General features: G+C 31.3%; 1 protein-coding gene across 1 annotated transcript in view; it reads right to left on the reverse strand.

Moving 5' to 3' along the window:
• Positions 1-25,816, reverse strand: part of LOC115880980 — a 38,265-nt gene extending 12,449 nt beyond the window's left edge. Inside the window, exons 1-3 of the mRNA XM_030898325.1 lie at positions 25,563-25,816; positions 9,124-9,423; positions 3,047-3,280 (exon numbers count right to left, since the gene is read on the reverse strand). Of these exons, the coding sequence (XP_030754185.1) occupies positions 3,047-3,280; positions 9,124-9,423; positions 25,563-25,661 (633 nt within the window). The 5' untranslated portion in view covers positions 25,662-25,816. The remainder of the gene's footprint in view (positions 1-3,046; positions 3,281-9,123; positions 9,424-25,562) is intronic.
• Positions 25,817-26,703: the final 887 nt, after the last annotated feature.

Raw genomic sequence — 26,703 nt, forward strand, 5'->3', positions numbered from 1 at the left:
AAGCTTTTTAGTAAAAATTAAAAAAAAATCCGGGGTAAAAAACCCCGGATTGTCACGGGGTTTGACAGGACACCTGTCTCCTCAACGAACACCTCAGTAGACTAAAGCGTGCCATGAACTTTGGTACGGCTGATGTCGAGGATGGAGAGCTGGCCTCTGTAGAGCCATCTCAGATACTGGCTTTTGTCAAAGCTTTGAGACTGCGTAATGAGTTATAACTTGTTATAACTCAAGAAAGGGGAACACACAATAGAGATCTGTAAGGTCGCGGTGATTAACTCCCCTCCTAAACATTCTACATTTCTATTACTGACATTTTGAGGAAAATGCATTTTTCATAAAAAAAAATTGTTTCTTCTAAAATGGTTAATCCCGTTTATAGTTTTCTAAATTTGCATACCGTTTTAGGAAAAGAAAATAATAAAAACATGAAAATATTGTTAAATTTTTTAAGTCCCAGAAATCAAAAGGCGTTTCTATCGTAATATAATTTCGATTTCGTTCTTCAATAGATGGTTATTAATAGTTTTGATTAACGTGTAATATGTTTTGCTGTTGTTAAAGGATCACATTTTCCGATAACTATTATCTCCCTTTCCGTAGCATTGAACTAAATAAATTTTGAGCTTATTTAACATTTTAAAACAGAAAAAACTGACTTTAATTAAAATTCTATCAATAAAAATCTATCTAAGAATGAAAACGAAATTAAATTACCATAGAAACGCATCTTGATTTGTAACATTATAATAACAATACAATTCAACTATATTTTCAGGTTTATTTTAATTTCCTCTAAAACGGTATGGAAATTTGGAAAAGCACAAACGGGATTAACCATTTTAGAACAAGCAAATATTTAAAAAAATGCACTTTTCTCAAAATGTCAATAATAAAAAAGTGTTTCTTTCCTTTTGTAAAGACAATCCGGGAACATACTGCACCACAGAAGACAAAAAATTAAGTTACTTCTAAGACTTTCTCTTCTACGCTATATATTTAGGTTTATGTGCCTTACTAATTACACTGTTCTATCAGAAAAGCAATAACTTGTAGAAAAAATTGAAGTCAATTCAAATCACTTGTTAAATTTATCAGATGCATGCTGCTGCCTTCTCTCGGACCATTAAGAAACTTATTTATGAATGTAATAAATAGTTTAAAGTCACCTGCTGTGCTTTCTCTTCTACATTAAGCAGCGCATGCTTTTCTCAGCAGTTTATCTGGTTGCCTAAACTATTAGTATTAATCTTTGATATAAGTTGCTAGTATTGGATATTCAATTAATACTAAAATAATATAAATAAACGACTTAAAATTTTAAGTTTTGGATTAAAATTGTAAATTAAAAAATTGATTTGTTAGTTACAAGCTTCAGAAAATTGTCCAAATTCCTCGTTTGAATAAGTATATTCAATAGCAGTAGATATAGATCTCAAAAGTAAGTTATAGATTGATAACTAAACAGAAACTAATCTAGAGAAACTTTGGGATAATTCTGAGGGCAGTGGAAATACAGGCGCTTAAATTTTACACTTGGAAACAAGTTTGGGCAACTCTGATAGGATAGAGCTTCTTGTCGAACAAAGTTGTTCTTGGGTTATTGATGACAATAAATTCGATATCAATCGATACAAGCTAGTTCAGAATTCACTACTACTATTCTTTTATAAGCTGTATGAAAGTTTATATCACTAATTCTTGTGATTTATTTAATTAATCTGAAAGTTAATTAATGAAGTAACTTCGACTCTATTTACCCGTAGTTAAATTTTAACATATCTATGTAAATCGTTACTAGATTTTTTAGATATTTCATAAAGAATATGTTAATATATTAATATATAGAATATATGTTTTTACATGAATTGCTACTTTTTTGTATCGAAATAGAACATTATTTGTGACGCAATTTTATATATAGAATCCCGCTTAAAATGGGCTGGTCATGTAAGCAGAATGCAAGAAAACCGCATACCAAAATCTCTGCTTTACTGTGAGCTTGTAGACGGTAAGAGTAGGGCAGGTGAACAACTCAAAAGGTACAAGGACATTTTCCACGAAAACTTAAAGGGCATAATTATGCAGAATGAGTGGGAAGAAGCAGTTCACAATAGAACTCAATGGGGAAGAACTGTAAACTCAGTTAACAGCGACAACCAAAAAGTAAAGAGGCAACAAAGCAATGAGATTTTTGAATGTCCAGAGTGCGGTAGGCAGATAACATCACGTGTCGGGCTTTTCAGTCACAGAAAAGCTCATGAAGGAAAACGCCTGGCGTAACCATCTTCTGATGCGTGTCGAATACTCGTCAGCGAGTAATGGCAGTATATATAATATATGTAGTATATTTGTGACATATTGGAGAGGAATTCCATAACCATTCATTCAAGTCAAGAATGGAACTTTGTCAGATGACAAGAGATGACGTTACCAGCTATGGCATATGGTTGCAAAAAATATGCTTTTAAACAAGAATTCATAAGGAATCTCTTGGTAACACAAATATCTATAAATTAATGTAGGTAGATTTGGAATAACACAGTGGTATCACAACAGGATATATTGAATAAGATACAAGAACCAGATAACAGTCGTTATTTTTTAAGAAATATATTCCTCATATTGCAATGGACAGGACACATAGCAAGTAGAACTGATGAAAGACGGACAATGAAAATTATATATTGATATACGAGAGACGTAAAAGACTCGAGGAGGCATCCTATTATAAAATGGGACTACAAGATTAAACAACAATTTGGAACAAAAAAATAGCTACAATCGGCACAACTATAAAATATCTTCTTCTTACAGTGCCATACTCTATATAGAGCGTCGGCTACCTCTCGCATGTACTTGCGATGTGTGTCATCAGTGTTTCACAAGTTTTACAAGTACACAACAAGTGGTATAAAACATATATGGGCTCAAATAAGAGAAATTTTTTAGGAGAATCAGAATTGAATACAACGGTAGAAACAATTTCTGATGCCACTATACCCTCGTGTTGGGCGAGGAGCTGAAGAGAGATTATTAAGCTTACCTTGCTGACGATTACTGCTTTTCCGACGAGGAGAACCAGAGCTTTGAAAGCCAAAGCTTTGAGGAGACCGATTTTCATGATGGCGGCGGCGATCAGTCCGTTCATGTTACCTCCTTGGTCTTTCTTCTTACGACCTTCTTCAGTGGCACCGTTGGGTTGGAGGGAAATGCCAAGGTTGAGTCCGCCGCTTGCGTCACTGCGACCACTGACAACCAAGTCAGCATCATCGGTAACCTAAAGTAATAGCATTTTATTATCATGATTTAATGTAGCTTTTAGTTTTATCAACTCAAAAACCTCCAATATTCCCTAGATATTTTGTTTTATAAATAAATAAAAAAAGTGTGTTAAATGCCTCTAAAGTTTAAAGTTCTTTTTGTGTTTGATATAAAAAAATATTGTACACGTAGCAGGCGCATAGAATAAATTGGCTTTTTGCAAAAAGACTAGGCATATTATCAAACGCTGGCTTTTTAAACAAAAGAAGGAATTTTTACAAAAAGCCTATCTATCTTCAGTAACTTTGCAAAAAACCTAATCAGAATTAAGCATATTAAACAATGGCGATATTTTCTGTACACTTCTGCAAAAAGAGTGCCTGTTTTCAGATTAAAATATGATGAAAGTTTAGTCAGCTATGAGCATAAGCATACTGAATAATTAACGCTTAAATAAATTAATAAAAATACCCCATATTTTCATATACAAAAACAATAATTTATGTCAAAATTTTATTTTGTTTAAACGAAAACAACTTGAACCCTATTTCATAAATTACAATTATAAGTAACATAATTTTAAATACAAAATATACAGGGTGTTTCAAAACAAATGCGAAAAACTTCAGGGGGTGATTCCTTGTTAAAAATAAAGGCTAGTTTGCTTTATAAACGTTGGGTCAAAAGTCAACCATTATGGAGATATCGCGGTACAAAGAAGGCCGAAAAATAATGTTTTTAATTTTTATGTTGAAAACGAAAAACGATAGACTAATGAAATTTTATGGAAGCATTACTGTTATGAAAACACACTTTCTGGTAATTTTTTTACTTTTTTAAAATGAGTGAAAGGGGTTGAAATAAACTACCCCTATCATTTTTGTTAACGAAATTTAAAGAAAAATATTATCAAACACATGCAAGAAAATTAATTTGGATAGTTTAGTTTATTTAGAAACTTTTTTATCTCTTGTGTTTTTTTGATAAAAGTCACCGATTTGAAATTAAAAATAAAATGTAAAGCATTACCATGTCAGGACAGAAAACATTTTTAGATAAAGAATCTAGTAGGTTAGGTTAGGTTAGGTTGTCACTTTTTAGGATGTTTCTAATATTATTTTATTTGACATTACTCTACTGCAATACGTTATTATCTTACGATCAATTAATTATTCCAAAGCCTTTTTTCTTTATCTAAAAATGTTTTCTGCCCTGACACGTAATGCTTTACATTTTATTTTTTAATTTTAAATCGGTGACTTTTATCAAAAAAACACAAGAGATAAAAAAGTTGCTAAATAAATTGAACTATCCAAATTAACTTTTTTGCATGTATTTGATACGATTTTTCTTTAAATTTCGTTAACAAGAATGATAGGGGTAGTTTATTTCAACCCCTTTCACTCATTTTAAAAAAGTAAAAAAATTACCAGAAAGTGTGTTTTCATAACAGTAATGCTTCCATAAAATTTCATTAGTCTATCTGTTTTCGTTTTCAAGATAAAAAATAAAAACATTGTTTTTCCGCCATCTATGTACTGCGATATCTCCCTAATGATTGACTTTTGACCCAACATTTATAAAGCAAACTACCCTTTATTTTTAACAAGGAATCACCCCCTGAAGTTTTTCGCATTTGTTTTCAAACACCCTGTATATTAAAACCTTAATATTAATATCTCATTTAATTATTATACTCTGTGATTCAATTCTGTGTACAGGGCTGCTTCTTTGTGGAACTTTGCTTTCTGTTTTTGGAACTTTTATTCTTTTAGAATAAAATTTAGATCTTTATAATAATCGTCCTGAACCATACTCTATTTAACAGAATTATCACTTTTTGTGCCATTATTTCCTCATTTTGAAAGGGAAGTTCAAGTAATGTCTTGAGATTATTTTAGGTGAGTTTTACCAATAGTAAAATATTTTGTGCAATCTGACTAGTTTTCATTAGGCATTCTACAAAACCACTGAAAATAGATTTGATTTGGTTGGTTGGAAAAAAGAAACTTGTATGTTGTTAAAAAAAGAAATTTGTATTTCTGAAACCAAGCATTTTAAGATATAGATTTATACGAACTTTTTTATTATCTTATTTGTATCTACTGAATATGGAGATACTATATGAGAATGAAAAGTTGTTATATGAAATGTAGATGTTATATGAGTATGAAAAGAAAGCACAAAATATAAAGGTTGTACCTAAAATAAGTTTAAATATAATAATCGTTTTAGTGGCCCCAAAGATTTATATTGCAAAATATGGACAACCTACTAAAATAGGTTCTTTACAACCAGATGTTTTTTTTTTATAGAAAAGAAAGCTGTAATAATATAATTGATAATTAGATGTAGACCTCATTGTCAAATAGTAAAAAACACCATGACAGATGGTTTAGTTTGTATGTTGAAGTATCATTAATTAAACCAAGTATACGAAATCTCTTAATTAAAAGATATTGTTCAAGTGGTGCGTTATGACCATAGAAACAAGCCATTAATTTGCGTTTTTATCTGAACGATCTTCTTCTTTATTGTGGAGTTTATTACGGATAAAAAAAAGGAAAAATACATATTCCGGGCAATTTGTTTTCTTTATATGGTCATTCAGCAAATTGTAACGATATATTATAGAAGATCACTCACATCCGAAATGTTTTTATGGGTGTATTTATGGATATTCTTCATTATTTGTTGTCGAGGTATATTATGTTTTTATATGTTGTTAATTCATGAAAATTAGTAATTTGTATATTGCTTATTACTATTATTCTAACTAAATAAAGCAAATTGGAAAACATGTTCCGGATAATATTTTGACAGGGTGATGATACCCGAGGAAAAAAATAGTATAAAAAAGCACTGTATGATCGAAAAAAAACTGCGTCAGCGATGGCTATGGTATGGAATGAAGAACGATGTCATTTTATATGTAAAATTATATGGGGAATGTCATTGATGTTCATTTCCAAGCCAATTGGACGCCGTTTTTTTCAGTCATACGGTATATACATATAAATATGTTTCCACAAGGCTTTGATTTCTGAGATATTTCTATTTTTTTAATAAAATCTATAATTTTAAGTATATAAATCTCTCACTATACAAGGTGTCCTAATATTCCGTGGACATAGTATCTTTTGAATCAGAATAAGTTATTGCACATAATTTACCTTTATATAAAAGTGATTCGTTTGTCCGTTAGAGGGCATCAATAAACATCAGGAAAAAGTAAAAGGACAGCAGTCTAAACTTTACGTTGCATTCATCGATCTAACAAAAGCCTTCGACTCTGTCAACAGAGATGCACTTTTGGCAATTATGAAAAAGTTCGGACTACCCAACAAATTTCTTACAATGTGTAAAAGCCTCCATAACAAGAACAAATCAAGGGTGTCATATTATGGATCACTAAGCGATCCCTTCCTAACAAACACAGGCGTTAGGCAGGGATGTGTCTTAGCGCCTCTCCTATTCAATATATTCATGGCAGCGCTCTCCATTATAGTGGACAGCAAACTGCAGTAGAGGGGTTTGGGCATTAGATACAGTTACGACGGCGGTCTGTTCAACATAAAAAGACTCAGGACAAAAACACGTACAAAATTCATCACAGAACTTCAATACGCTGATGACTGTGCTCTAGTTGTACGTACATGTGCTAGTTGTACGTACATGTACGACTGTGCTCTAGTTGTAAATACGTTACAGCAATTGCAAGAAATGTTGAACACATATACATGGGCATACGAGGCTTTGGGACTTAAGCTGAACATCAATAAAACTAAAATCATGTGCACTCCCCCGGAAGATCACAACAATGCTATAAAAATCGGGACTATTGAATATGTAGAGAAATTCAATGACCTCGGCAGTTTGATTTCGGAAAAGGCCAATATCGACTCTGAAATTCAACACAGGATTAGCAGCGCCTCAAGAGCATTCTGGAAATTAAAAGACAGGATTTTCTACAATCATGACTTGAGCACAAAAACGAAACTTGCAGTGTACCGAGCAATAATAATTCCCACCATGTTATATGGAAGCGAAACCTGGGTGCCGTACCGCCGACACATGATCGCATTAAACAAGTTGCAACAGATATATTAGACCCAACTTCTTAAAAATAAAATGGTTCCATCATATTTCAAACGTATCGGTCCTTGAAAAAGCTAACTGCTTGAGTATTGAAGTCATGATTAGAAAGTCCCGCTTAAGATGGACTGGTCACGTATGCAGAACGCAAGAAAACCGCATACCTAAATCTCTGTTTTACGGTGAGCTTATAGACGGTAAAAGGAGGCCGGGTGTACAACTCAAAAGGTACAAGGATATTTTCCACGAAAACTTAAAGGGTATTAACAAGCAGAATGAGTGGGAAAAAGCAGCTCACAATAGAACGGAATGGAGAAAAATTGTAAAATCAGTTAACAGCGACAACCAAAAAGTAAAGAGGCAACAAAGCAATGAGATTTTTGAATGTCTGGAGTGCGGTAGACAGATAACATCACGTATCGGGCTTTTCAGTCACAGAAAAGCTCATGAAGGAAAACGCCTTGCGTGACCATCTTCTGATGCGTGTCAAATACTTGCCAGCGAGTAATGGCAGTATGTATGTATGTATCAATAAAAAATAAACCCTAACATTAATTAATTTAAAATTTATTAATTTTTTTAAGCTTTTTATGAAGCTTATTGTCAATTATAATTTGCGATATTAACACAAAATTCCATATTTTCGCCAACTAGATTATTAGAGCATAATTTATTTTATGCGCCTCCATAGCTTGATGTGACAAAATTTTCTTTTTGGAAATCAGCTTCGGAATTTTTTTGTCTTCTGTATAACTCTATATCTTGAAAACGAAAGCCTTGCGCACATGTATTTATATGTACTTTTATGTTAATTTTTGAGCTCTGAGTATGAACCTGAAGTATTGACATTTCTCATGAATCATCCTGTATATTGACAGCATAGATAAAGGAAACAAGTTTAGGTAGGAATGCTCAGCGTTCCGCCAAAACTTATAATTGTTTTGGAGTGTATACGTTATAGGGCTATAGCGGGTGCGAAGACCAACCGCCAAACAAGAATAGAAATAATTTTCTCTTGTCAAAGTCAGAATCTTCAAAAATTATAGAATCTTCCAAAATGTAAACCGCTCCCCGTAAAAAATCCCGAAAAGTGTTTAAAGCGTCCATTTTCAAAGCAATTATTGCTATCTTGTGAGTTTAATTTAAATTTTATTTACTCAAACCCGTGATAGTTGTAAGAAAAAAGTGGCATTAAAAGCTTAAAAAGCTGTGTGAACTGCAAAAACCATCGTGGATCAAGGCATAACATCGTTTTCCAATGTTTCATAGGTATTTCATACATGTCCTTGTTTCCTTTATCTATGACTGACAGTCCATCAGTATTTACCCATACAAGGCCAACATAATTTCTGACAGTTTTTGGAAATATTTCAATAGCCATCATTGTCAATTTTTAAGATTCATGCTGTCATAAGAATATAGGGTATTCTTATGAAATTACTGCGTTTTTTGTAGTGAAAATTTCTTCTATTATTAGTATTACAGTATTTTTAGATGGCTTTTATTAGAATTGATAATAATTATATTATTTTAGTTATCTAATATCTGGAGATTACAGTTGAGGTTGGAACTTTTGGTGTTATAACAGCAAAATAAATCACTAATTCACTACAGGTGCACCAGAACACTTTACTTGTAAACACTGGATGCGCGGATAAGCAGATGATTAAAACTGATCAATTTTAAACCATCGTACAAGGCCATCCAGTGTTTAGGAGTGCGTAGCAATGTGTATATTTTGAGTTGTCAAAATGGATAACTTACATGCCATTTCATCGACCTAGATTTAACGTAATTGTACAGTTTGTCTGCCATGAGTTGACTGATTTTGGCCTCATCCGACAGATGTTCCATATCTTTCAAGCTTCTGGACGTTTCTGGGATGATCGAGTTGGTGTTTTTGGTGATTTCCACGCTTCCAAAGTCGGCCTGGGGTTTCTTCAACATGTCGTTGAAGTAACTGACTGCCAGGAAGATCATGCAGGGGGAGAAGTCGCCGTTGTAGCATTTTGTTTTGAGTTTCTTCAGTAGGGTTTCTTCTGTGGAGATCTCATTTGAGTGAATCTGAAAAAGGATAAAGATATTTATTAGATTAATCTTCCTGATTCACGTTTGAAACAGATATAATGGAAATGTTATATTATGTGAAAATAGAAAATAATATATTGCTTTATAAAAATTTGTTATGTGTAAAGCAGGTAAAATATGTCAAATTTGTACGGAGCGATCAGCAATTATTATGCCATTTATGACAGCAAAATATGTCAATTCATTAACATCCATTTTCTTTTGGCTTTTCTTTATTTTTTTGAAATTTTTGTTCCATTGAAAAAAAAATTGAATTTGTTTTTAATTTTTAAGATCCAATGGTTCTCACAATTTGAGCAAGGATAATTTTTTGTAAATGTTCAAAGTAAACTAACTCAGTTAATTTGGACTTATTCGAAAAACGGTAAAGGGAAAATATGTTTCTTTTATCGAGATTTACCAACTCTGAAAATATTTACACTTGCCTATATAAGACACAACCTGTATATTAAATCTCAGAAGGGTATAGATCGACGATTTTAAAATACTGTTAACAAGGTATAGTTTTTCAGAAGTCAGTTGATATAGGTCAGGATTCTTTTAAATCAAAAATAAAGAACATTGAATAAAACATTTTGCTATGAAATGTCTGGTTTGCTTTAACAAACGAAATTAGTCCTAGGGAAATGAAGACGAGATCCATATTGCTTCCATTGTTTCAGGGAACAGCAATGCACAGGATAAGCTTATTATTCTCGGAAACAATGGTTATAACTTATACCTTGTCGACATGCAACATAGAAATATCAAATATATTCTTGTCAGATACGAAAACTTATCTAACCATTTTATTTGAAACGAAAACATATTTTCGTATAATAATGGAAAAGTTAAAGTTTTAAAATTCCTTTAACTCTCTATAAGATTAGTTTATAATGTTTTGGCACAGTCATAATTATAATAAAATACCGGGTGTTTATCACCCCTATAACTTTCTTATTTTTTCAAATAAAAAACGAGATTTGGTACATTAGTATATGACATAAATCAGGATTGACTGACGGATTCAAAACTGTTTTTGGTCACTTCCTGTTTCACCGGAAATGACTACAACTTTTGATTTGTAAATGCATCCTCGGCCTTTTTTTACTTTGTTCGATAAAAAATGACACTCTGTATAGAATGATATCAGCACGTGTCAACTTTTGACATTTTCACATTATGGTTTATTTGAAATTGTATTAAGCGGTTCATAATAACATTTTAGCTCGAAATATTAAGCGTGTAGTACTAAATTATTCGGAAAAAATGCTTTTTCCAAATATGCTAATGGTCCAGTTGAAAAAAAGTGAGTTATGTTTAAAAAAATACGATTTGAACCAGCCAGTACAAGACATGAGAAATACTAGACAACCAAAAGTATTTTTCCAAGGCTCCTTGATTAAAAATTAGTGTTTTTAACACAGCCTTGGCACTCTAGATTGAAATTTAAAATACGATTTTTTAAGCGATGTCCCGCAATAGTTTACATATCTCATTCTATTCGTCACTTTCTAACGAAGAAAGTAAAAAAATACCGAGGGTGTCGTTTAAAAATTCAAAATTGTAGTCAGTTCCTGTGAAACAATGAAAAAGTGACCGAAAACAATTGAATACCTCAAACAATCCTGAGTTTTGTCATATACTAATGTATCAAATCTCGTTTATTTATCAGAAAAAATAAAATAAAAAAGGTATAGCGGAGAACCACTTTCGAGAGATACCTGGTATACAGAGTGTTCCTTATTGACATGCTAATATTTAAGGGGGTGATTCTTGGTTTAACCTGAAATCTTAATTTCTGAGATACAGGGGTGGTAACATTTTAAAAATAAAAACTTTTTTTCATAATAACAGTGATTCTATCTTTATGAAACTTAATACGCGTCCTCTATGCATCAAAATACCTTTAAAAAGAATTTTATTTATTTCAACAAGTGTCGTACATACGGATTTTACTTTGATTATTTCCCTCATCGTAAAATGGATTAATCAGCTAATCTGTTCCGCGATTATTTTTTCGGCTTCCTTTTGGGTTTTCTTTTTGTCGTTTATCACTAATTCTGAGATATTTTGGCAACAGTTCATTTAAAAACATTGATTTACAACTCATATGTATGACTTAATAACGATTTTAATCGGTGAAAACTCCTTATTCGACAGTATTTTGAACAAATAAGTGGAAAAAAATACGTCAGAATTTGATATGTTGACATGCGAAACGGTCCCATAGACTAACGTCACGTACTAGAGATAGATTGGACACTGATATAAAACAAATGGGTCCGTCATTTAGAGCCACCTGGTGATCCGGAAGAAACTAATGGAGAGTTTTGGCATAACCGAATTTTAGCGCTCCGTTATTTATTAACGCTAACTAAAACGGTAACGTTATTCAAGCGCAAAATTATTCCTTGTAAAATATAAAATAATAAATATAGACTGTTTTACTACATTTTATGTTTTATTAGACCATTAGAAGTGTAACATAATTAAAACAAAATTAAAAGTATGAATACATAATACATTTTAAACACCAACAATAGATCACATAGCGCCTATTTTTTTTGATTTAACAACTAAATTATAATATAGTAAAAAATATTATAGACTACTTATTAACTGTTACTAAAAGTACTATATATTACCAACTATGTACTTACTTATTTATGATTAAATTAATTTTTTATTTGGTTCATAAATTTATCATTTCTAAAATGTCAAAATGACTTTAATAAAAATGTTTAGTATCTAACACGAAAATGATGATCGACTGTAAATATCAGAAGGCACAAACTAATAAAAACACAAACTATAAACACAAATCACTGAAATCACTGAAATTTCTTCTTAATCTAAGGAAATTTCCGACAAATCAGGAATATCTGAATTAATAATTATTTAAATAATGATTTAGAAATAACTTGACGGATCACCAACATTTTGTCAACTAGACAAAAACTAGACCATAGACAGTAGTTAACATAGAGACTGTCATGTCATCTTCATATATAAATTAGAAACCTGTACTTTAATATCTTTTGCGCCGTCTGGCGATGCGGCAGAAACTAAATTTGTAGTTCTATAAAATTACCAATGAGTGTCTAGGGCATGAACGGTCCTCTATGCATTATTGGGATGCGTAACCAAGGTAGCAGAAGCACAAACATTACTTACGAGACGTCATTTTGAAACGTCTTTAAATTTTATTTTAAATTTAGAATTTGTTGTTTGTAAAAAAAATGTTGCCCGTAAATGTTAAATTTTCTAGTTAATAAAATTCTTATAGTTATATGCTTTATCCTAAGTCATTCGCTTCATTTCTAAGTCATTCCAGAAATAATCTAGCCGTATATCACTCAACCTATAAATTTAATTGATTAAACTACCCAAATAAATTTTTCCATAATATTGCTTTTTAGAAAATAGTTTCATGCACAATAATTTTAGAATAAATTTATTAAATTATTGTGTATTCAACTATTTTCCAAGCAAAATCACGCGCAAAATATATTTGAATAGTTTAATCGATTAAATTTATAGGTCTCGTGATCTAATATATGAATATTTTTGAAGAAAAATGTAGTACACCACTGACTTCTCTTAAAATAAATATTATTTTCAAAATTTCCATTCATTTCGAAACATTTTTTATCTCTTGATTTTTTCGTCAATTTACTTCAGGGTCAAATCGCGGAAAATCTGATGTAGTGACTGTTGTGTGGAAGTCATTTCTGCATCGGCTGGCAAGAAATTAAGAAATAAAACAATTCTCAAAATAAGTATTTTGATGCATGGAAAACGTGTATCAAATATAACATAAGAGGCATTAAAAAAACTAGAGAATTTTACCAATATGTATCTGAAAAGTTAAAATGTTTAGGACATTATTCATATGAAGTATTTTTCTTTAGAATAGGTCTAAGAATCACCTCCTTAAATATTAGCATAATATCATTAAGGAACACCCTGTATAGATAGTAATTCATTAGCCCAATATCACGAAACTTTTTGTTTTTATGCCAAACATCGAAATATTGTTAAAACAACTACGGCGAAAGAACTATATTTTGCCTAATTAATAACATTGTAAATTATTTTACATTATAATAATCAATCAAATAATAATCATGGATCTATTTTCAGTATAGTGAGAATTCCCACTAGCGTTCATTCCCCGTATTCCATGCCTTTAATCCGTATCCGCCGTTTAATTTCTGGATTAAGCGAACATTAATTTGAGATTAATGATCCAACACATCCAGTCGCGCACTGTATTAATATCGTAAGTTAAGTCGTGATTTTCCATATTCTCCGCTGATAAACGGGTCACAAACCTCTTCTAATGAGAAATAAGGGAGGTAAAGCTAAATTTGTGTGAGTTTATACTTAACTGAACTCGTTTGATTTTTCAACTTTGCAATAGATTTTAAAATTTATATATAATTATGGTTGTTATATATACAGGGTTTCAAAAAAGAGTATATTTAACTTTGGTGGGTGATTCTATAGATAAAAATAAAAGAAAAAGCCGTAAAATGCTTCCCAAAGAAGTTACAGACCCTCGAAAAGGTAATTAATTTATTTTGTTTATTTTTAAGAACATTGGTAAACCGTTTTTCTAAAACTTTTGCACTCTTACACGCATTTTAATGCCGAAGCGAATGGTGATAATGTAGTATTCCGTAACAGCAAATGAGATTGGACCAAATGACCCCTCTTTATCACTACCACAAACCATTCGAGGTGAATAAAATGGATCGAAGAATGTGGACAGATACAACATTCCTTCAGGATGGACTAACCTGGTATACAGACGGGTCAAAGACCGCTGAAGGAACAGGAGCTGGAGTATTTGGGGAAAGAACAGGGGTAAGCTTATCCTTTTCCTTGGGTAAACACTCAACCGTATTCCAGACAGAAATCTTCGCCATTCTACAATGTGTGAGAGAAAACAATAGAAGAGCTTATTCAGGTAAGCTCATCAATATATGCTCAGACAATCAGGCGGCACTTGGGGCGCTTATGAGCCCAAAGGTATCGTGAGACTCGTCTGGGAATGCCTAGGTGAACTGGGAGCTCTGGCACGAAGGAACAGAATTAAATTATTCTGTGTGCCGGGCCAGAGCAACGATGAGCTAGCTAGGCAAGGATCATAGGCATCCTATCTTGGTCCAGAGCCAGTACTGAGAATACACAAATGTATGGCCTGTAGTACACTACAACTCTGGATCAGGGAAAAGCAGAATGTCCATTGGGGAAACAGACAGGGGCACAGGCACGGCAAGGCTTTTATCCAAGGACTAGCTCTATAACCGCAAGAGAACTGCGAATGCTTAGCAGGAATAAAGTGCGGATTACAACAGGCCTCTTGGCAGGACACATGGCTGTCAAGTGTTACCTGAATAAGCTCAACCTGTATCAAGGAAGTCTTTGCTGCAGACTCTGCGATAAAGATCCTGAAACAGTGGAGCACATAATATGTCATTGCGAGGCTCTGGATCGCCAGCGACACTTTTTATTTGGGAAAGCTAGACTAGAACCTGCATAAGTTAGTGCAGGGCACAGGGATAGGAGAATGGGTGCAGATCGAGGTGCAGATATAGGAAGGGGACAAACACAACAGGCCTTACAGGTCGCAGTGTTTCCGGCAGAGGACGGCCCCTTGTTATGAAAAAAAAATTATCATCAGATGAATAGAACTAAACTAATATTTACAAACTTAACGTCAGTTGGCATCCAGTAGGCGCAGAGGTGGTAAAACTAGCCAAGTGAGTCAGAACCAACCGAACGTAACAAACAAACTTGCAGTCGCACATTGTTCTTTTTAGAACCTCTTTTTGAGCGAAGTGTACAAGATAACTTTATAGCCGTAAAGAAATCATCGCAACTTTATTAGAATATGTTGAAAGGGAAAGCGATAATAATGGCCCTTTATGTCCCTTAAAATGCTGTTAGGAAGGTGAGTTTTGTTGATGTAAATAATAACTGTTTATATATTTATAATAATTAATTTATTTTTGTTCCCTTAATAAGCTTAATTACGTGACTAAAAGTTTATTTAATTTGAACTATAATTACTCTAATTAGAATAAGTTGAATAAAAAAAACCTACAAAATCTCAAATCGCCTGAAAATAAATCTTAGTATTTTAAAAATAAACTGAATCTATTGGAAACATTCATTTTTTCTGCTTAGTCAGTGGGGGTATTTTTTTCAAGCTAATTACCCTTTTTATATTACTTTGTTACACAAAAACATTGATTCAGGCTGGTTAAAGTAACTTCTGCGTTTATTTTTGCAGTGAAGTAAAATGTTATTTTTCTCGTAATTTTTATGTAAGATAGAGCTGTTATTCAGCTAAAACTGATCAATATTTAAACAGATTTAATTAAAAATCTGGTAAATTTAGACCTACAGAATTATTTTTTAATAACTTTATTATTCTTTGAACTAAATCTGGACTAAACAGAGTGCATTCCTTAATTTGCACACAGGGTATAGTTAACTGCACAAAATTCATTAAATGTGATAGAATAGTCCTTAACAAAAGCCTCTAGGGGTCCTAAAAATAGAGCATTTCAATTCAAAAATTCAATTTATTTGGATTTAAATTTTTTTAGTACCCAAGATAAAATCTCTCCATAAATATTCATCAGCTTTTAAAAACCTTCTTTTATATTTTAATTAGAATAAAAAACCACGTGCCTTTTTAGCATTTATTATAGAAGTTTTTCTTATTGTACTGGGTGAGTAAAAAAGGCTAAAGCGAAAAAAAATAAAATTGTTAATTAGAATATCTCAATATAGTCGTATTAAGCAATTATATTCAATTGATGTTATTTGCAAATGATTATTATAACTTCATACCCAGTAATTTCAATCCAAATGGTAACATCAAGCGTCTTATTAGAGGTACAAGCATACGTCGAGTGATATAATTAACGTTCTATATTCAGGACATATTCATCATGGCTCCAAGTCAAACCAAAATCGGGTAAAGCAAAATTAGAGATTGGATGAAATCAAATAAGAATAAATGGCTTAATTTGATAAACAGAATTTTTTGGAAGGATGTTAAAACAAAGAAACAAATAACTGAAAGTTTGTGTATATTTTGTATATAATTATATACAATACAATTAATATTAGTTAACTTTAGAAACAAATTATTATGATTCCTTCCAAACTTTTTAGATATAGAACCACAACTCAATACATTGAGTTGTGGTTATATATTACTTGATACAACTGAAAGTAAGGTATCGATATTTAAATTAAATAATTAAAACAAAAATTATACATAAATCAAGTGATACAAGTATCATCTGCTATATATTAATGTTTAAGTTTCTGAAAAAATATTTTGGTATTTTTTGAAGAATATATTAAAAATATTAATAAGTTAGATTTCTAAAATTTATAAGATTCACACAATTTTTGTTTAATATATAAATAGCTCTAAAAGCCTAAAAGGTCATGGCTTGATTGGTTATCTTTCTCCATTTGTTTCTGTCTTTTGCCTTTATTCTCCACCCATCCACGCTTATCCTCCTCAAGTCCTCTTCTACATCCTTTTTCCATCTGATTCTCGGTCTACCCCTCCTTCTCTTTCTACTTATTTCACGTTTCATTATCATACTAGGAATTCTTCCTTCGACCATTCGTTCAATGTGTCCCAGCCATCTCTGTCTTTGTGCTCTTGCTACTTCCGTTATACTCGGTGCCCGATATAGTTGCTTTACTTTTCTTTATTTGTTCTTCTGGTCCATATGTTGTCTATCTTCTTTCCTCCAAAAATCTTCCTCAGTATTTTTCTTTTCCAAATCTTTAGCCTCGAACTTTCCGTTGCATTGAACGTCCACGTTTCATATGCATACAGCACTATTATTGGTCTTATCATTGTTTGGTACATTCTGATTTTTAAACTTCTAGAATTTTTCTTACTCTTAATAATTTTCTGTAATGCGCTGACACATCTATTTCCTGCCATTATTCTTGCCATAATTTCTTGAGTTCCATTTGGATTCCTTAGAAATACTGCTCCTAGATATGTGAATGTATCTACTTCCTCAAACTTGTATCGTTTACCTCTCTCAGATGTCAATTGTAGACATCTTCCCTTCTCAAAATCCCTATCTGACCACTCCATAAATTTTGTTTTCTTCTCATTAAACACTAAACCTACTTTTTGCGCTTGATTTTATAGTCTTTTGGTCATAGATATCCTTTCCGATCTCTTGCTAAGATAAACTCCTGTGTTTAATAGCTGAATATTATAGTTATTATTTTTAGGGTTTGCCTTTAGAAATCTAAAATATTTATAAACAAAATAAGAATATTCTTGCGTATATCTCAATACATTTTGTGGGACGATTAATATTCATGTGTTTTTCAATTTTAAACGTATTATGCTTCAGCCATACATTAATCACATCTACAAATGCCTGAAAATTAATGTCATTTGTAACTGATTGTATTAGAGAAGCTTATTTTCTTTTTCTTCTAGAGGCTGTTGATGCTTTTGGGTCCAGAAAATTGCACGAAAAGGCCAATGAACAATTGACCGAAACGTACGTTGCCATAATGGAGAATTGCCCAAAAAGATATAATTCGCCCATAAATATTTTACCGAACCAGAAAGTTTCCCGAAAAAAGAAACAGTAATTCCTTCTCATTGTCATTCCTGCCAATTTCTCTAAATTGTATTTATTGTACTTATTTATGTACGAGTATATAAACGCCTACATTGTCATTGGAATTTGTAGTCAGTAAAAAGGGGAAACAGAAAATGTTTGATTTGATTTGGTTTTTATTAAATTCGTGTTTAAATGCTCTGTATTAAGCCGCGTCCAAGCTAAGCGAACAAAACGTTCGCGAACATATATAATTGGCACTATATACTCGTAGCAGCAGGTCGTAAACGACGGCACAGCCCATCACATCGGTCCCGAGGACTGAGGTGCGGGGAAGAATGCGACAACCAGTTTACTCTATAGATCTAGGATGCGTTTAGTCAATCGCTGTTTTTTTGAGTGCCCGTCTTAATGTGAGTTGAAAAAATAAATATGGATGATAAGGTGAAAATTGCGGCAGCTGCTTTTATTGTATTGGCTGAGGCTTGCAAAAAAAACAAAAAAAGAAACTCTGTAGCAAAACAAAATTGATGCAAAGCTGAGAAAACTATAGTGCAAGCATTTTATTAAATAAATTAACCGGTAAACAGTTTAAGAACTTTTGTCGTTGAAGAATCAATATTTAGCAGGCCGAGGGTCACAGGGTTTTTTTTGATTATATTAGTTATAGTGTATTTTTAAGACCTATATTCATTTTCAGCCGATTCTACCAGGTGTTTCTCAAAAGTGACAAGTTTCTCAAAACTCCTTTTTTACTTTTTTATTTTTTGAGATAATACAACGAAATTTGGTTTGTTAGTATATGCAAAGGTATATGACATAAATCGGGATTGACGTATTCAATTACCTTCGGTCGCTTCCTGTTTCATCGGAAATTACCACAACTTTGGATTTTTAGATTGTATCCTAAGTACTTTTTTACTTTATTTTATAGAAAATGACATTCTAAATAGAATGACATACCATACATCAATTTTAGACATTTCCAATTAAATAAAAAGAGCATTTTAAATTTCAATCTAGAATGCCAAGACTGAGTTAAAACTATTAAATTGTAATCAAAGAACTTTGGAAACATATATTGGATCGTGTAATTTTTTTTTCGTATACTTTCATGGCCGCTTAAAAGATGCCCAAATCGTATTTTTAATGATAACTCAAATTTTTCAAATGGTACTAGGCTGGCTCAGCATATTTGATACTACATACTTAGAATTGTCGTTACGTTTATTTATGCGCATTTTTTAATTAAAAATGTCAAAAGTTGACATATAATATATCATTCTATTTAGAATGTCATTTTCTATCATATACGGTAAAAAAATACCGAGGGTACCATTTAAATCAAAAGTTGTTGTCATTTCCGGTGAAATAGGTAGTGACCGAAAATAAATGAAAACGTCGATCAATCCTGATTTATGTCCTATACTAACATACCAAATCTCGTTTTTTATCTAAAAAATTAAAAAAGTTATAGAAGTGAACCAATTTTCTGAAACACCCGGTATATTTATTTCTAAAAATGTAATTGTAAAATTTCATTTCCGGTGTCAAACTTCCTATTAAGTAGTTTTTTTTAATTTCAGAATCCCATAATAATTCCGGTTTTGAATAAAAATAATCATAAAGGTCTTTATTAACCAAAATGAAATTATATGGACGAAGTCTAGCTACATATCTATTCACACTCAACCCACAATAAAATTAAAATTATAAAATCTTTTCTTTGTGTAAACAAATTAGTTGTAAATGTTTTTCACGATCCCAGTCAATAACTGCGTCTCCCATTGTCGAATACTCGGTAAAAAATAAAAATCACAAATGGACGCCCGAAATTAAATGAGACCCTTCCAAGTGTCCGCTACAATGTCCGCCAAAATGCACGCCGTTCGCTCCTTTTGATGTACCGACACCCGTCGGAAAAAGAACGCGCGCGCTCTAGCATAGGCAGACGCACGCTCTGGCGTACAAGCTAGCCGTTAGGCGCTCCGCGCTCATTAGTAGGCCTAGGCTAGCTGTACTTGTTGGCTTTATTATTTATAAATCCACCTATCTCACAATTTTCACTTAATATCTGTTTAATTATATATGTTCGCGAACATTTTGTTCGCTTAGCTTGAACGCGGCTTTAGAGTGATCTTTTATGAAATACATTTCGTTGAATTTTTACTTTGTCAACTTAATTCCGTGATTTTTCTTTTCGGGCATCCATCTTTTCGGGTAATTTTCTTATCGGTCAATTGTTTTTTTTTTGGGTAATTCTCCATCTGTCAATACTTTTGTATTTTTACTAGATTTCGGTTTATTTATTATTATTTTCTGTTTATTATTGTCTACTTTATTGCCTGTGTTCTACTAACGTTGCCATTTTCCCTTTATAGTACTTAATTCAAACATTTAGGAATCTAGAAATTTCACAGATAAAAAGTTCTCAAACATTTATACTATAAACATTTTATAACATATTTTTGGTTGATTATGCCATTCAATCAACACTGAATAATAAATAATAAATAAATACCTTTATTGTCAAAATTATTTTAAATTTGTAGACAAAGGTAAAGTAAACAAACGAAGTAAACAAACAAACAAAAGAGAATACAAAACATTATACAAATAGCATTGTCAGTCTTTTGCTTAAAATAAACATTTATAAATAGTACGAATATGATTTGTAATTCTTATTATTTGACTTGTATTTGAAAATAGAGCTAATAGTTTTACTCAAATATTCACATAATAATAATCATTTATCAAAAATGTTATTGTAGTCAAACTATTTAGGATATTAAAACTAACTGGAATATTAGATATTTGAGAAATCAAATTATATTAATTTCTTATAGACTATTCACAAGATTTTAACTTGTTTATTTTATTGTTAAATTTAAATAAAGAAATGAAACAGTGTATCCAATTTCACTTTGCATATCTCTGTTTAATCAAAGTGTGCTATTCAAATAATTCATTGTATTTAATTCTACTACTGTGGGTGCAGCTTCTAATTCTCGCGTTCCCACATTTAAACAGCCGTGTGTGATACAAAAATTGAGGTTAACCTGAATGTTTAAAATTTCACAGAAGTCATTAGGAGGACAAGTTTTTTCATTGGTACTAATTGTGTAAATACTTGATGATACAATGATATTGACTTGTCTAGTTCAAGTTCAAGATTACAATTAGGTAACAAAAATGAATAATTAGCTTATTGAATGTAAAAACAGTAAAGTTTCAAGATTTGGAGTTAATAGTTATTAAATAAAGGAAAAATTCTACACATTGGATATCAAAGGAATATAAAGTTTCAATTTAATATTTATACAGTATATTCCTGGATTGCCTTTACAAGAGGAACATTTCTTAATTATTGACATTTTTGGAAAAATATATTCTTCATAAAATTTTTTGCTTGTTCTAAAATGGTTAATCCAGTTTATACTTTTGCAAATTTCTATACCGCTTAGGGAAAATAAAATAAACATGAATATACATCTCTACAAAATTATCTAAAAATTCTAGAAATAAAAATGAAGTTCTACTGTATTACTACTTCTAAAAAGTATATATGACGTTAATCCAGATTAATAATAACCATCTATCAAAGAATGAAATCGAAATAATATATATCCATGGACTTAAAAAAACATATTAAACTATATTTTGAGTTTTTTTTACTTTCTCTAAAACGGTATGGAAATTTGGAAAATTATAAACAGGATTGGCCATTTTAAAACAAGCAAAAATATTTAAGAAGCATACATTTACCTGAAAATGTCAATAATAATTTTTTTCTCTCTTGTAAAGAAAATTCGGGGACATACTCTATTTAAAATTCTATCACAGAAGAATAATTAATGAATAATACTAATGAATAATAATGAATAAGAACAATAATTTCCATGCACCCACACATTAATAAATAAATAAAATAAAATTCAAATTTCAATTTGAAATAATAAAATATATACAAGGTGTCCCACTTAAGATGGATACAAGCCAAAATCTTGGTTGTTTGTTGAGCGATCTTTTTCATTTTTGGCATCAGGAGGCTGTATGGCTAAGACGTACATTTTGCCCAGAGTAAGAAATGCGATACCTCATAGACGTACCTTTTAATGGGGTTTGATATTTTTCGAGTCAAGAGTAAACTACCCTTAGGACAGTATTTATTTAAAATCTGATAAATTATATTGAATCCTCCTTACCCAAGATACTTAAGTTCTAATTTTGATAAATATTGATACAGGGTGTGTTATTAAAAGACGACACTTTTATTTTTATTATTATTTTTTAAGTACTTACGACGCCACTGGATAAACAACTGGTTTATTATCAATAACCAATTATAACCAATTATCAATTATAATCGATTTAAGTTTTCAGATAGCTTCTATAATAATTAAGATACGATACAAAAAACTAAATATTTTCATTTTTTTTTAAGTTTGCTAATACAAATGAATAAAATGAGTTACAAAATAATTTAAAACCCCAGTTTTCAATGGGATCTGAAATACGATTTTTATTCGTTTTATTAAGGAATATTTAAAAAAATCCAAATTAGTTATTTAAAACAATCACTATTAACTTTGAAAAATATGCTCTAAACAAAGATTTATAAAACTGTAACGAACTAAAACTCATCTTCGACCATCTTCGACCAAACTTAAATCGATTATTAATTGATAATTGGTTATTGATGATAAACCAGTTGTTTATCCAGTGGCGTCGTAAGTACTTAAAAATATAATAATAAAAATAAAAATGTCTTATTTTAATGACACACCCTTTATCAATATTTATAAAAATTAGAATTTAAGTACCTTAGGTAAGGAGGATTCAATATAATTTATCAGATTTGAAATAAATACTGTCCTAAAGGTAGTTTACTCTTGACTCGAAAAATATCAAACCCCATTAAAACGTACCTCTATGAGGTATCGCATTTCTTACCCTGGGCAAAACGTACGTCTTATAGCCATACAGCCTCCTGCCAAAAATGAAAAAGATCGCTCAACAAACAACTAAGATATTGGCTTGTATCCATGTTAAATGGGACACCCTGTATAAAGAGTTTTTTACAAGAAGTGTTAAATTTTTTTTATATGCGGATTTCATAAAATAAAAGTGTGTAAGCTACTTATTTGAGAAAACTGGTATTTAAGATGAAAATTCTAGGTTTATAGCGGTATTAGAATAGTTATAATTTTAATATTACAGGTTGTAATTATTGTTAATACTATTTTCTACTTCTTATTATTGCCTAGCAGGTGCACTCTTACAGATAGGAACGGTTTGTTGAACATGACTGTGTAAATTAGCAGATATCCAATATACATTTATCCAAATCAAGTTTAAATTTAAAATATTATTCATTTGCATATAATTTTTCACATAAAGTATGATTAAATAGTATTGAAAGCTGTTCCAGGAAAGCTTGATTTTCTAGGAATATTTTTTAATAAATAATTACAGATGTTATACAATATATATCTTAGATATTTTTTATATTCTTACTTTATTTGTTTCATAGGGAAGTTTGGTATAATGATTAAAATTTAGAATTGCTAATTTTGATAGAGATCCAAATCTTCTTTTTTAAAAGAGATGGTACAAAATTCGGAGCAAAATAACGTCAGTATTAAATGCCATTGTTTTTTTGACGGGTTTATTTCTTGAAAATGACTAATTATTTCGCATCTATGACTAATCTCTGAGCGGTTCTTTACTTCTATACAAATTAGCCTAACGAACGAAATGCAATAAAAATGTTTCATAATAATGTAATAACTCCAAATTTGACTTTATGTTATTATTTTTTATTTTTACGAATTAAAGTTATAAAAAAATTATTGAATAGTAATTGTAGATAATAACTTTAAATGTTAACTGATGGTAATGTTGTTTACATTAATGTTGAATTTGTTGGTGTTATTTGGTTTGGTTAATTGGACTAGTATGGTGACTAACTAACTCGATGTAAGATGATAACATAAAAATACTAGAAAAAATCCTGTTCCCTATACGGCACAAGAGCTTCAATTTCCAAACTCGACATAGTCGTATGTCGAGAAGATTACAAGCATTAAGTAAGCATATTCATTTTTATAATGCTTATATTTCTGACAATTACTTTTATCTTAAATACTCTAAAAATTAAACTGCTTTCCATAGTAAAGATTTTTAAGAAATGAATTGTGTTTCATAGTAAATGTATAAATGACTAGATTACAAAAATTTATTATGAAAAAAATTAAAAAACATTCGATACTTTTACACATGAGTTTATACTAATGATGACATTATACCAAATATATAGTCAATTCCTGTCCTACTTCCTAATTTTGGAGGTTTTAATATTTATTAAAATTAATCACTAATTCATCACAATACACCAAAACCCTTTACTTTGAACAAGGTATGCATCCTTCATTAGGCATGTTAGCAACATCAGCAGATCATTATAATTGATTTATTAGTAAATATTACAGTGAATATTTTCAAGAGATTAAATTATATTGAAACCAAACTGCTTTAGGTATAAGTTTTGTTAGTAACAGTTTAATCTTTTCAAAAGGCAGTGCAGATATATGTTTTTATTCTTGAATTAATAACTATTTTTCTTGCTTATTTTTGTAGAGATTTTATTTTTACTTTTTGTTTTCATACCGACTTGATTATATAGGGTGAGTCTTAAATAAGTCCAAATATTATTAGGGGTAGTATATTTCGAATGCAGAAACACGATAGAGATTTTTCTACGAAAAAAACTTTCGAAAATTTGGAATTTTTTGAAACTTTTTTAGTAATTCTTTTAGATTTTAGATAGATTAAAATTAAAAAACTAAGAATTAACAAATATTCAGGATTGAACATTAATGATATTTCTGCAAAAAATCTGCTTTATACCCAAATACTTACACGTTATTTTGAGTGAAGTATTGTATTAATAGCTTTTTTCCATAGCAACCGTTAAATTTGCCTTATATCTATCAAAAATAGTAGATAAAATAGTATTTTAACCGCAAGGGTAGATTAAATGCTACTATAACAGCGAGGATAGATTAAAAACTTTATTTCTTCTCGCACGTTTTTTAATTGCTTCCATTTTTGAAAATTTTTGTATTCCTTTTCATAAGTTATTCGGGATTTAAATGGAAGTAGTTTGGATATGGCATTGTTGGTAATTTACTTATTTCATTTTGAGCCATTTCTGGCTTCAATTCAATCAGCAATTGACACGAAAGAGAATTAAAAAATATTGATTCAAAACTGACAACTAAAGAGAGAGCTTTATTTATTTGTCAAATTACATAGAAACCAACGCCAACCCAGCACAATATTTTTTCTACTCGTAATAAATTCCTTGAAATAATAATTTCTGAATATTTTTTAAAACGTAACTCGCTATGGAAAAAATATTGTTTTATACACGACGATAAAATTGCATTATCGTCTTATATAAAAAATAACTATTTTTTGTTAAATCGAAAAACCTACCGCATTGGCATGTGATGCTTTATGGTCATCTACAACAGGTCCAGCAGCGACAACAGCCACCGAAATAAGGAACACTGCACATATCACTTGACAGTTCATTTTGGCACCCTTTCGTATATTCAATCAATATACCAAGCAAAAAATCAATATATGTATATTGAAAAAAAAATTAGGTACCAACTTCAGAATGTTACGGTTGGTACTAAAAGCACGTGGCCAAACTAGCGGCTAAAATGAAGATGGAAAAAGTAGAGGGATCGTTTTATACGATCGAGCCTAGAAGCTCTACCACCGGCCGGGGAAGTGTGTCATATGGATGGACCAGAGTGGAAGACGGCCGTAGAAATTAGGGTTACGAGAAACCGAGAACGGAAGAAGCAGAGGAGGAACGGGTAGGTCACGGTCGAGACCTTGATCTCTCGACGAGTCGGTATGGGCGATTGGATTTTGTGCGCCCTCCGCGCGTCGCGGACTAGTGATGGGCGATCTAAGATTCTTTTTATTGAAGCGATTCGCACGAATTAAATTTTAGCTTGAATTTGAGAACATGTTAAAGATTCTGGATCTTGAGGACTGACAAGGATCTTTAAGGAATCGTATTTATACTTTTTTGCACGAATTAATTTTAGCTTGAATTTGTGAACATTTTAAAGATTCTGGATCTTCAGGACTGACAAGGATCTTTAAGGCATCGTTGAGCTCAGAACCCATATAGATACTTACATAATGAGCATGTTGTTCTTCAGTGACTTTACTCAGATTGAGCGCCCAGGTGAACCGTGTAAAGTAGTCCGTGATTGAAGTTCCGTCGGCAGCGCGATATGCATGGAGAATTGGGGTGGTCCAGGCTGTGCTGATGACGTTTGTTCTATTGGACCAGGTATTTGGTACTGTCGTATGGCATTGACAACTCATCCCGATAGTTGTTGGAGTAATTCTGGTGTTACTTGAGCCATGTTGAACAACATTTATAAACAGCAGACTTACCAACGTGGCGATGAAATTGTATTTGAGCACGAAGTTTGACGAGGTTGCGTTGCAGTTCGTAGATTTCGTTTCTGTGTTGCAATTTTACGAGTTTATATATCTATCCCACTTCTGACACCACTGCTTTGTTTCTTGGGGGGTTTATAGATATCCA

This window comes from Sitophilus oryzae, unplaced genomic scaffold, assembly GCF_002938485.1.
Source record: "Sitophilus oryzae breed Bouriz unplaced genomic scaffold, Soryzae_2.0 scaffold_168_pilon_pilon, whole genome shotgun sequence".
NCBI lineage: Eukaryota > Metazoa > Arthropoda > Insecta > Coleoptera > Curculionidae > Sitophilus > Sitophilus oryzae.